The sequence below is a fragment of the Gallus gallus genome, chromosome 4, assembly GCF_016699485.2.
Source record: "Gallus gallus isolate bGalGal1 chromosome 4, bGalGal1.mat.broiler.GRCg7b, whole genome shotgun sequence".
Lineage (NCBI taxonomy): Eukaryota > Metazoa > Chordata > Aves > Galliformes > Phasianidae > Gallus > Gallus gallus.
The window spans coordinates 34943233-34957096 of NC_052535.1; the positions used below are offsets into that span (position 1 = coordinate 34943233).

Sequence of the window (13864 nt, forward strand, 5' to 3'; positions counted from 1 at the left end):
TGACATTTAAACTAGCAATTCGTGGCTTTTCCCTGCAATGATGTTGTTTATTTGCATGACACTGGGGATGTGCCAGATGTTCTAAAAGGTCACAAAAAACATCTCCCCTTCAGCTTTGTAAATAGCAGCAAATCCATTTAAACTCTTTGTCAAATCTCTTTCTCGAACCTGGTATTGGGCTCCCAGCCCAATCTTATCTACGGCCTATAGGTATCTTGTAGTAGAGACAATAAATTATACAAACTGAAGTACCTGGGATTTCATGGATGCATAACTACTATGACACTGAGATCTGAAATAAGCTGCAGGCCTGCTGAGAATTTACAGTCTCATCAGAAAACAGAAAAATAACATCCATGAGTTGGCCAATAAACTGTACATGACAGTCACAAACGTTGTCTTTCTTACAAATAACGTGATTAAAAATGGCAGTGAAAGCTCACCACTAGGTGAATATGGGTGAATGCCAACGGGAAAGTGGTAAGTCCCTCAGCTTCAAGTAATCTTTTCCTCAAGCAATAGATAAAGACTTGCATACCCGTAAAGACTGTTGCAAAGCTCCCTTGGGAAGACAGTAGTCCTGTTTTCAATATAACTGACTACCTGAGTCATCAGTGCCTGAAAGCATTTTAGAACCCCACACTATTCTTTATCATTAGTTTCTGGACCAAGAAACAAAATTCACGGGAGGGAGGCAGGGCAGCAGCCAGAGGCTCTCATGCCTCTTTTGTTTCTCTGCCTTCCCTATGCAGCCAGAGGGCCTCTCTATGTCAATACTTGCCATGTCTTTGGATAACAGTCATGGGAGCATCCTGAGGAGGATATGAGCTGTGGTCTTTCAGCTATGTAGAGAGAGGGTCAAAGAGCAAAGCTCAGCTCTCCAGGCATACTAGACACAATAGACACAAACTAGACTGGAATAAGATTTTCTACTAAATTTGACATCTGGCTACAGGGATAAGGTACAACCGAATCCTTTGAAAATTAAGCAGATGAAAGTAAGGAAAGAAAAAAGTGGGACTGGCGAATAGAGAGAAAAAGAATAGAAGTTGAGAAAGAAAGATCCATGTTTCCCTGCAGTTTCTTGCTCATAACAACATTCTTCTTGTTAAATCCCTAAAGTTAACCAACAGAAACAAATAGGCGTGGCAGCTTCTTGCAAACAGGTCTCCTACGAAGCAGCTCAAACAGGCACAGTTGTAAATTTCAACTGTTCACCTGATACAAAGATTAACAGAAAATGTCAAAAATCCACTTTTAAGCTGCCACTGGAGGAAGCATTTTAAAAGCTTTTCTTCCAGTGTGGAAGAAATCTCATCTGACCTAGTTTCCTACCCTGTTTGTTACCTCTTGGCTGTCTCATCTGAGGTCCACCTGCTGTCTCTCCATCTGCCAGCCTTTTTTAGATCAGATGAACCTTCTGAGTTACACATTAAATGTCAGGCAGGCTTGAGAAAAGTTGTTTATGTCTCCTTTTAAGCAGATTGTATTTTCCATTAAAAATGCAGCATGGAGACACTAAAAACTAAGATCTCATTTGTTTTTGGTTAGTGTAACTCAAAAACAAGCCTGCTTACATGAAAACTGATGCTATTTGTTCAGAACTGTGGACATCCATACAGAATGTAAATCAATGGAAATTCTCCCTTTGTTTTCAGGAAATTAGGGATCAGAACACTGGATTATCAATTCCACTGTATACCATCAATCTGACAAAAAGGTGCAGTACAATCACTACTCTTGGAAACCCCCAAAAGTCAAGGGTTATCTCCCTAAATAACATAGAAAGAATGATGGGAAATTCATCACAGGAATATGCGCTGCTATGTGGTGCTAAACTTGTGCTGGACCTATGGATGTTGTAAAGCATCCATGTTAAGTCAATAGGAAGCTTCAACGTACTTTGCATCAAGTTTTAGAGGTAACTAAGAGTTTAAGATTTTTAACATTTTACATGTAGGCAGAATCCTCTACCTATCTCCTGTTTTGATCTTGGATGAATTTTGGCCATCAGATGCACAGCCCTGCATACTCAAGTCTCCCAGTTCTTGGAGAGAGCAGTCTCTCCCCTGATCCTCATGGAGATGATGGACTCTCTAGCCATGTCAGATGATTCCCTACAAGAATCACAAAGTCTAGAGTGCCCAAGATATGAAACCAGGGATGAGATTCTTGAAGAGACATGATACTTCTTGAGTTTAAGACACTGTAAATTACCTTAACTTTTCTACAGCTATCTTGAGGAAATAATGAGAAGTCACAGTGGGGGAAGGAGAGCATTTCTTGCCCTATGCCTCATGCAAATATAACAACTTGAATGTCATTATACCAAAAGCACATAGCACAAGTATTAACACTATGATTTACAGTAATAAAAACATTATTACAAGTGTTTAATTAGTAGCCATTATAAGGCCAATTAAGGCTGTCAAAATAGAAAGGGAACAAAATGTGCTTTTTCCCCTGGAGAACTGGGATACGGTGGGACTCATCGTTAACTCACAGTTTGAAGACAGAAGACTGCTTTCAGTTAGAAATAAAAACTAGGCTCCTAGCGAAAAGTGAGCTGAGAGGTACGTTGCTCTCCGATAGACATCACTTAAGCAAATATTATCACAATACAGTAGAAGCATTTTTTAATACCCAAAGCCCTTAAAAAAGGGGGGGGAGGAGGGAGGGAATACAGAAATAGCTATTTAGCTCAGCTTTAGCATCATACATAATTCTGACATTTGCAATCCACACGTCACCATTCATTTCACTGCAGGAAATAAGACAAAAAGGCATTTATTCTACCTGGAAAGGATGGTTGGACAGCCCTTAAGGAATCTAATTAAAACACAGCTTGTTACCAGAGCAGTGTATCACACTGTGCTGCCATAGTAACCAGGATCCCACGGACCATCAGGGTCATCTGAGGGCATGTTGGCAAGAGGCATGAGAACTACACCAAATGCCTACGATACATTTTGAAGGAACAACCTGAAAACTCGGAATAACTTGCTGATGTTAGCCTATGAAAGAAAATAATCTCTACATGCTCAGAAAATAGTCATGTCTCAGGAGTCAGTTTATTCTTATTACTCCTTTTTAGGACATACTGCTTCCCAGGTCTTATTAAAGAAGCATATGACTTATTTGCAACATCTGAGCAACAGAGCAGTTTGACTCCCTGGTATAGGAACAATACAGCAGTTGAGACCTGGGGAAGATGAAAGTCAGAACTATATTTTATACCTAGATGGCTGTTTCCAGTGTCTGCTGCAGTACACCAGGCATCTGACCGATCATCAGGGAGGCAGCAATGTTACTGCTTTTGGTGGCCAAGACTCTGCTTGCTCACTAGGGAAAAAAAAAACCAACAACCAAACAACACTGCATCACTGAGCTTTTCTTCCTAATTCCTTCCCATAGGATAGAAAGATCCTTTAACAATATTAATAATTACAGAAGTGTGATCATACATTGTATGCCATCCTGACACTTATTTGCCATGAAAGCAAACAACAGTCATTAAGAAAGATTTTAACAGTAAATATGTCCGGGTCAAGAGATTCTTTTGACACACTGTTTGTGAAGAAGGCTGCAAATTGACAATGGTTTGTTGCAGACTGCCATGAAAAAGTTCTGCAGAAGAGCAGAGGGCTTTAGTCTTCATTATGCACTTTAACTATTGGTGAAAATATCCATGAATTTTTTGAGACAATCAAGGAGATGATAACAGTTTTTAAACAAGAGTTTGATTGCAATTCTTTTGAAAAATAATTTTCCTAGAAATACAGTCTTGGGACTTGAGGACAACAATGGAAATTGAAACGCCAGTTTTCAAAGCACTGTAATGCCAGTCCTGATACCCACATTCTTCATTCTGCTTTTAGTATAGAACAGGCTTGTTTGCTTCTTTCGTTCCCCCCTTCCTTCTCAGAAAGCCACAAAATATGAATTCTTCAATGCATGTTCTTGGAGAGAAAATAAGATATTATAAATAATTACTACCCTAGAAGTTCATTTTTAACAGGTTACATTTTATTTGCTTCAGTTGAACACCATTATTTACAGACAAGTTAATAAAACACATCACAAAACAATAAAATTTCAACAGTTAATATTTATAGGTGCATAGTTCATGCTCAGTTACTTTTTTATATATATAATACATACACATTTACATAAAGCTTTCACAATAAGTCTTTTCTGCACAGAAATAATAGTCATAGGAAACAAATAAAAATTGTATCATAAACAATATCAAATTACTGACAGCCTATCAACAGAACATGTACAGAGTTAGAAATAAGCAGTAGACACTTAGGTGTTTTTATTTAGTATTTTGTTTTTAAACTTTTAAAAGTGAAGCCACAATATCCACAGCACAACAATGACCCTGCCAACCAGCTTTCATTTCAGCAGGAGGGAAGTGCTGAAACGAGGTGGATGCAGTCACAGATACTCCAATCATTGCTGATGGAAGACTTCAAAATACACTGTAAAAACTGTAAAAAAATTTTACGACTGGGCACATTGGAACTCAGCACTTGTACAGGATGGGACGTCTTTGTTAGTAGATTTCAGGAGATACAAAGGAAGAAAAGATTTCTCATGCTTCAGGTTCATAATCTTGATACTCTTCCTACGAAGGAGAGCAGAAATCAATGCTCCTATTGCAGATAAATACATCCTAACATGTATCTTAACTTTTACTGATTGTCCTAGTCACAGTGGATGCAGTGAAAAAATATTATGGATTTTTATGTGATGAGAATCTTGTCTTGTATTTACTATTTTGTCCCATTTTCCACATTCTCTATTTGACAAAGTGTGGTGTTAACAGGAGAATAAGATTTTACAGTGGTTAACATACCATTCAGATATCACAAAGACTTATAGCAATGAAGTTGTGACTAATTCCCAGCAGGCATAACGATGCAGGGAAGAAAGGGAAAAAAAGGAAAAAAAAAAAAATCACCTGTGTGTGAAGCCTACCTACACTATTCTTCAGCCGTTTTAAAATTAGTATTTTTTTTCATCCCGTTCATGTGGGTGGAAGCAAGCTGCTACATTTAAGCCAGGATCCAGCAAAACAATTGGACATGTTCTTCAATGATGAAGATCACAAATATTTGAGAGCATGTAACTGGGCTCTTCAGTCTGCTTATGGTGAGTTAAATGAGCCTCTTTTCGAAGGATCAGGAGCATGAGCTGTTTTACAAAAGCTCACTGCAAAACACTTCATGCCTTACGTGGTTTACTGAAATACTAGAGGCAGTTAAATCTCTGTGCTGAACTGTTAACATACATTTTTTCAAGCTCATTATCTATGTGACTACAGGACTTGATTCAGCTCACTCAGAACTACAAAATGATCTCTCTGGTCCCCATTGACATTGCCAGAATTTCATGAGACGACCCATGTCAACTCACTTAGGACAGAAGAAGAACCTTTGAACAGAACATCAGATGTTGCAAATACTCAGGAAACCCAAACAGCAATCAAAGATCAAGTGTCCTTTTAAGTCTTTCACTGGATCAAGTTCTAGATGTCTAACACCTCTGGTTTTCAGCCTGACCTTCTGCACTACTGTAAAACTGCCACTCCAAATGCCGATGCATCATAGTATCATATATTGTTGTAAAGTGTCAGAGAGCATAATCAGGATTAGCTCAAAACCCTCAATAATTTACTCCTATAACTGCATTAAGCTGTAAGTGTAATAACTAAAGTTATGCTTTACAAAGCATGATGCAAAGAAATACATTAAATGTCCTATGTATTAAAAGAATCTATAGAGAGGCAGAAGTTCCTCCCCACATTCTGTATCAAACACAAGTAGTTACTGCTGATTACTCAGAAAGTGAAGCATGCATGTTCTGAAACAAAGATAGTATTTTCTCATTAAACTTCAAGAAATGGATTTTTTTTTTTCCCAGCACTATACCTCAGAGAGATTTTGGCCAGAGACTTATTTCTCCTTTGACCCTGCAGCTCACAGTACCAGCCTGTGCCATACTAGCGCAACTCCAGCATTCAGTACCCTGCCTTTGTCTTTCTCCTGTGGGCATGAACAGCAAATACCACAGCAGATTTACCTCTGGAGGCATTTCATAAGCCTCATTCTCAGGATCCACAGGAATATCAGTATTATTCACCATTCCTTCCTGCAGAAAACCTTCTTCATTCTACATTTAAAACATGGAGAGAAAAAAATAAGGTGTTAGATCAACTGCTTTTCCAATTTATTGCAAAGCATGTCTTTCCTCTCCACACAGCAGATACTGGCTGTAAAGGCATGCAGAAGTAAGAGAAGGACAAAAGGAATTGGATAGTATCAAGACACGAAAATGAAACATAATTCTATTATGTATTTTGTTATAGGCAGATAACTCACCCTCCTACACCTTTATTTCATTTTACAGTTTTTACCCTTCTCATATTACATTTCAAAGTGGCCAAAGGAGGAAGAACAACTATAATTTATTGCATGTTGTTGTTCCCCCCCCCCCCCCCCCCCCCCCTACAATTTTAGAGCCTAATGACATTGGGAAACATTTTTCCCTTAATGAGCCATATTTTTATATCCTTTATTGTGCTGAGTAGCACCTTACTCTGTGCAGTATATTTATGACACATGACACTGCCTGACATACACAAATTCTTACACTCTTCTCTAGAGATCTGTTATTGACCATTAAAGAAGCACTTCTATTTCTTCACCCACCCCCCAATGCAGTTGTTAATGTGGAAGGTCACAGAGAAGAAATAAAAGTTTTACCAGAAGGAAGACTGCTGGAATTAGTCCTAAACTGTAAGAAAATTGATATGAAAACCAGAAGATTATCTCAGTGGAGCTATTTTGACTGTGCTCATTTATAGCAGTTTCCAATCTAGACAAATGTACTAGAAAAGCCCTAACACACTCAGGAAGAAATTCACTAAAAAAACAAACAGTCCTGAAGCTAGTAGCATGGAAAGGAATACAAAATTAAGTCTGTCACAAAGAAGACTAATGAGGTAATTCTTCAAAGTTTGCAATTTATAGGATAGTTACGCTAAATTAAATTTAGGATGTAGATAAAAATGAATAAAAGAGCAGTTAAATTGGAAACTCACCTCTGCCAGTTTAACAGAAGATACAAAACAATATGCAAAAAAAGTGGCATTAAAACTTCTTTACCTTAACACAGTATTTGTCATGCTCCCTTGATGATTTCTGATGACTATCTTAATTATATGACAGATAAAGGGTATGGAGTGAGCATCACATACTGAAGAAATAATTATCTTCACTGGGAAAAGTGGATTTAAGACTTTTTCTTTCCTCTGACAAACAACTATTTGGAACAAACACGAGTTTCTTTTTTCCTCTGACAACTATTTGGAATGAACATGAGGGAAGATTAAATAAAAAGGTGTGCACATTAACCTACAATGTTACGATATGCAGCTCAGCACTGGAAACCACTTCCCAGTGCTCCTTAACAAGTGTGGTGGTTGGGCAGAAATATTTGGAACGAATTCCTACTATACACAGATATACAGCACATTTGAACTTGATCAACTATCTTTATTGCATTTCTGTAGGCGGACAAATTCATAAATTGCTACAAGACTTCAAGGATACACTGAGATTGATGAAGTAAATGCAAAATTTCAGATTGAAGTTGAGAACACTTAGCACATGACCAAAATTTCTCTAACATTATAACTGAGTTCAATTAATTTCCTTGCTCTTCCCTAATCTTTATCCTTTCATCTAGTCTTCTTTCTTTTATTAGCTTCTTCATATGAGCATTTTGTACATCATAGTCAGAACTTGTATTCAGTAGTACTAACAACTCTACAAAGTTAAAATTCTACAAACACAAAAAGGAGATAAGCCTTGCACACCTCAATTTCAGACACTCAGTATCAAATACCTTTTATTTCTTACCTTGTCCACACTTCAGATACAATTTTTTAATGATTACTCTTCTTTCACAATTTTATACTCTCACACAGCATTTAGCACTGACTTTCAGACTTTGCTCTCTCCTTCAGCTTCTTCTCCCTTTCACCATTTCCCCTCAGGGATCAGCAGAAGGGTGAAGGCTATTTACCGCATACCAGGCTCTCTCTGTGGTGTAATCAGCTGTCCTCAGTCATACTTCATTCTTAGTTTGCTACATTTCTCCATGCACCAATAGTGACTTCATCTGTCAGAAATCCTGCTCCTCCTCAGTTTGGTCATATCTTTTCTTTGGCGCCCTTGCCTGTATATTCACATATTTCACCCTCATCTTCTGGGCACGTTATGGGCAGAATTTATTTCTATTATGTGAGTTCTTCTCTCATGCTCTTATGTCAGACTACTACTACTACTGTAAGAGTGACCAGCATCAATTAGCAGCTCTATTGACTGATTTTCCTATCTGAGAAAAGTTACAATTGGATATGTCTGTTTTCTTAGCAGAGAAGCATCCAGTCTTTCGGTGAAATTCTCATATATACCCAAGCATAAAAAGATTATATTTAGAGCAAGTCACCAGTGTAACATAAACAGTCCAGTATGAAGACATACCTTGCTCCTAAGTGGGATCAGGCATCATTTTTTCACGTGGAGGTAAGCAGAAGAGTTTGTGCAGAGCCAATGCATGGTATTCTGCCCAGTTCCCACCACACATGTGCCTGCTATAAAGTAGCATGCCGTGCTGTTATTTAGCACAGATAACATGGATAAATTCCACAACTGAAAAGACACACACAAACAGAGTTGCTAATAACTTTCTTTAGCCCCGTGTTTTCCAGAATTAATTATTCTGGATGCTCAACATGACATGCAGCTTTTCAAGCATGAAACTATCAGAAACGACTACTTACGGTTCTACCCTGGTTTATCAAAATGCTCAAACTCCTGAGATTTGATGTGCAGTATTTAATTACCATATTTTTAAAGCATATTTTTACCAGTAATTTATGCCTGGTTACTTCTCTGAGAAGTAGACTCAACCCCTATCAGCTTTGACTGAAATAGCTAAATTGCACGTGTGAGATGCAAATATTAAAGCTGCCTCATCTAACACAGCAGATCTAAGGGCCTTCAGCTCCTGTTTGCTCTCACTCTTTTATTCCAAAATACCATTCAATTTCTGCTATCATCAAAGAACAGCTTTGACTAACAATTGGTACATCAAGTGAAAGTGTACCCAAAATCATCCCAGTGGCTGCACAAGGAAGAAAAAAGATGTAGTTGAATGTTATCTGCAGCAGGAAAACACACAGCAAGTGAAACTGCCAGCACCGCTAGTAATGACAAGGCAAAAGATTTGCCAGCAGAACTTCAAAGAAGAGTTTCAGTGCTCATATGCTGCTTGTTTTTAGGAACCTCTGAACTACCCATCAGGGTTATAGAGACACAGTGCTTAAAAGAGGCAGAATGTATCATTTTCCCAACTTCCTTTATCGAATTCCAATGGTAAGTTCAGGAATGGAGTTACGTATGGCTTCAGATAGAACCACCAATAGCACTAGTAAAATACAGAGATCACAACATCAATATTTTTCAAATTCATAAACCATACCAAACCAACAAGGGAACTCTGCCTAGTAATGGCTTGTCACCTTTGTAACCCAAACACTACCTCTCATCTTGATGTCACTGTGGTTCAGATGAGAATGCTGTTACTAAAGGTCACATCTACTATCTTTAATTATATAGCACAGGTGGCACATCAGTTTTAATGGCTGCTCTCTGCTTCTCTCGTATTTTCTCTAAAGTTAGGACAACACAAAAATAAACAACCTCCCCCAATAACACAGACCTGCTTACGGTATACCTTCTATCATTCCTTATTTCCTTTAAAACAAATAAATGCAATTTTACTTTCTTGTGATCAATACTTTTACGTCTCAATCCAATTACAGAAGAGGAAAGCCCCCTTACAGAATAGCATTCATCTTACTATGAAATAAATTTTTTTCTTGAAGCTGCCACCTGTCTTTTTTAAACCATACAGAAGAGCAATTCCAGAGGGAAAGCTTTTAGTAGAAAATGTGAAAAGCTAAGCATTAAGCTTCTGAGAGGTGAAATCAATTTTTAAATTGGGAATTTGAGCTTTTTGCAGGCATGGTATTAAAAGAATGGTGAGGTGAATGTCTGCTTGTCCCTCTGAGGCCTCCCTGAAGAATAAGCAGGTGCCTGTCTGTATCTTGCTTTGAAATAAAGATGCTCTATAAGAGACTCATACTTCAGCATCCTCCAGTCTTGTGTTCTCAGATCCAGAATCATATTATTTAGGAATTCTTCCCTTGACAAAGCTTTGTGATTATCAATCTTGGATAGCCCAAGACCTACATGCCATCAGGCAGCCTTGCCAGACCTCATTCACTTTCCCCAGGAACGAGGGGCTCTCTCCCAAAACTTGCTGTGCTCAAGCAACTTAGCTTTGCTTTATAAATGAGGGGGAGAGAGCAGCATGCCATGGTAAAATTGTATATCTGCATGATACACATCAGTTCTAAACCCAGGAACAGATACAACGACTATACAAAAGCAGTAAGAGTAAGATATGAAGTGCAACTTATTACATTATTTACTGCAACGGCTCCTATTGATTGACTTCTCCTTAACTATAGGGGCAAGCCCTGATAAGCAGCGTGCATGACAGTGCTAACTGACCCACGTTTGCAATAGAATATTAAGCTAATATTAGGAAAGCCTCCCCTTTCTTTTTGTAAGCCAGGAAAAAGTAAACAAAAGGGTTTCTCTTATTTCATTGCTTTTTGTTAAAATTATACCCCCCTCTTTCTCTTCACTCTCATAACACTCTTGTGGTAGAGGTAGAAAAAGTTGTTTAAGATTGTCTATGCTTAGAAAACAATCCAGTGGTCTGCTCAAGCTCCCACACTTCGGGCAGCACCAGGTAACAAAACAGTAACATTTGGTCTTCTCAGTGCAGGAACATGCATTTAGTCTTCTCAGTGATGTGTCTTTGAATGCTAAGTTAGTTTCATCACAAATAAATGAAATATTTTATCTCAAGCCACAGACAAAAGCAATTTTAAATGGAAGCAGCATAACGTAACCTAACCTAGCAGTAGATGTAAGTCCTGTAATTTGCTATCTCCCTGGTTATCAGCACATTTTTTCTTTCCATTATGAATTCTGAAAAAGTCTTACAATCGCATATAGCCTCACAATTACTGGAGAATAATTCCACCTTGAACAATTTTGTATTCTGAGATACCTAAAGCAGAGTAGCTGTAGGGCAGGAAATAAACATATACAGCTGCCTCTGACCTGTTTTCAGATAACCCAAGAAAGGTATTAGCCACAATCCCATAAAAAGGAAGGAATAGCTTACCCCACTCACAAGATAAGGGCTCACTAGAAAACTCCTAGAAGAAATAGTCTGCAAGTAGAGATAATTCCCTTGTGGCTGCCAGCCTGTAAATGAGGTAAGGGAGGGGTAGACCCTGGTCACACAGGTGGATTGTTCCCACCTGTGTTCCCAGGGCTGGCTATGCCTCTTCACCAGGTGCTCAATCACTGGTTCAGGCTGTGACCTAACTGTTCTCATACAAGTACCCAACTGTCAGCTCCCCTAACGTTTATACTGTCAAGAGGAGACCACCTTGGAAGTCAGTCTCACTGTTCACCGAGGTGGGAAGGTGCCTCTGGAGGTCATCTATCCCATACCCCTCCTCACAGGGCTGCTCAGGTGCCTGGTCAGGTTTTGACCATCCCTACAACCTGTAACTAAGCAGGGCTGCCTTAAGTCCTTACCACTGGTAACTGAATTTCCCTCATGCCTAAGCCCGTCTTATTTTGGTATGATGCACTTGCAAGAGCTTCACTCACCTGATTTTCATTACATAGTTAATAAGGAAAATCTGGGGATTTCTGAATGAAAGACTATCTTTTGCATACCCACCCCTCCCCCGCATTGTGGTTGTTCTGCCTGCAGTCCAAATGTATCTTTTGCTACAAGATGAATTGCAATTTGCTCTGCCAGTGGGGTTAAAATTCCCCTTTGAAAAGGAAATCAGTTATATTTTTTTTTTCTTTTCCACCAAATGTCAGATTACTTAAGGGGTTGGAAACTGGAGCTAAGTGTAACTGCTATTTCCATTTGATAACTTATCTTTTACAACTATTTTGGCCATAACGCCCAACCTACCTGAAGGGTCAAAAATCCTTTAACAAAATAGCAAATTCCAAACAACGTGAATAAGAAAGAGGTGTTAAAACGGCCTCAATTCATTTGCTTTCTTAGTCCTAATGTATTCGTTGTGTAAAGCTGATGGGTCATAAACTGAGTTGTCAGATCAGTTTAGGATGCCTTAAAGCCCCTGCCCAGGGCTGCAACAGCCAATGCTGTACGTGGCTGGAAGCCCCAGCTGTGAATGACAAAGCACTGGAGGCAGTCTGGTGATTTTATTCCAGTGACAGCGGGACACTGAGAGCAAACATACCACTGCACTTCCTAGAAAGAAATAAATGCTTTTAATTATCCCTATGCTAAACTCCCAGGTGAAGAAAATGTGGAGAAAGCACCATGCTTGCATGCGGCCTGAGTGTGAAGGAATCTATCTATTCCAGTGCATCACTCAGAATACTAATAGTGAAAAGGGGCTGCTACTCTCCTCCTTAAGAAAATAATGTGAGCGAAGAAGAGATGTTCAATTAAACAAACAAACATCAGAGCAATAGCACGAGTCCAATATTTTCATGCTCTTCACTTGGGAATGACAAATAAGTGAAAACAGTAAAGACTGAGGCCTATGAAGAGAAGAAAAAACGTGATGACTGCCTAAATGTAGTTACACTCCCCTCGTGATGTCTACAAGTGAGTGTAAATACCATTTACACAAGTTTATCAACTGCTGCAAATTCCTAAAATCAACTATCAATATAACACAAAATGTGTATATTTAATTTCTTCCTCTTAAAATCCCCCATTTGTAAAGACGGGGCTGAACTCATTTCAAAATACAACAGGAATATTTTTATGAGCAATCAAATTTCCTAAAGCCCAGATTTGTGTTTTGTATTAACTAGGCTCGTAAAGTTACCAAGTTAGAAGTGCTGATATTTTGTTACTTGCTAAGAAATGTCTGTGGTTGACAAGGAAGGAGCTGCCCATCACCCAGGTTAGACCAGCAAGTGACACCCATTCAAGTGACAGCCAGTGCATTAGTTACACATGACTTCCAATAACCAGTTGTGTGGGGCTGACTCAGTGTGCTATTAGTAATGCATGCAAATGCATCCAAGAACACACAATACTCCCAGCTTTATCCTCTTCAGCCTTGAAAGATTCAGGACTCCACTGAAAACTCCAGTGAAAACTCCACTGCTAGGGAAAGTGAAAGCTAGGGCTTTCTTTTTTAGTAGCAGGAATACCGGCTAGCTAAATATCAGATCTGGGGCATCATGCACAGCTGTGGAAAAGCCCCAAACTCTCAGAACGACCGGGGTCGCTCTGGCCTTGTGAAAGCTGCAGAGTTCAGAGCTCCCAGCAACATCATTGAAGCAAAGGCTGGGAGGAACAAACATGTCTGATTTTTTCCACTTCCTTAAAAACCGGCGTATTCACATCGTTAGTGCCACTGCTTCAAGTCCTTTTTACTTTAGTAACAGAGGGAAAGATTAGAGGCTGTGAGAAGAGTCCTTACTGACTTCTGCTCCTCTCCATGGAACACGGCCGAGCAGGTTCCTCTCTGCAAGTGTCATGTGCTCCCCAAAATGAACTCAGACAGAGGTGCCTGCACTCTCCTCCCAGCCCTGTGGGACCAAGGCTGCTTTGCATCCCTGCTCACACAGTAAGAAGACAGAAATCCCCGAGGCTTTACTGAACGGAAATGAGGGACTGGTATTTTGGGAAAGAG

The 13864-nt window shown here is 39.1% G+C and overlaps 1 protein-coding gene across 3 annotated transcripts in view; it reads right to left on the minus strand.

Annotated features, from left to right (window-relative positions):
* Positions 1 to 4004: 4004 nt before the first annotated feature.
* The window catches only part of SNCA (synuclein alpha), a 66926-nt gene continuing 57066 nt past the window's right edge, over positions 4005 to 13864 (minus strand). For all 3 annotated transcript variants that reach the window (NM_204673.2, XM_015276121.4, XM_025149499.3), the window contains exons 5-6: positions 6088 to 6177; positions 4005 to 4630 (exon numbers count right to left, since the gene is read on the minus strand). In NM_204673.2, the coding sequence (NP_990004.1) occupies positions 4598 to 4630; positions 6088 to 6177 (123 nt within the window). In that variant the 3' untranslated portion in view covers positions 4005 to 4597. The remainder of the gene's footprint in view (positions 4631 to 6087; positions 6178 to 13864) is intronic.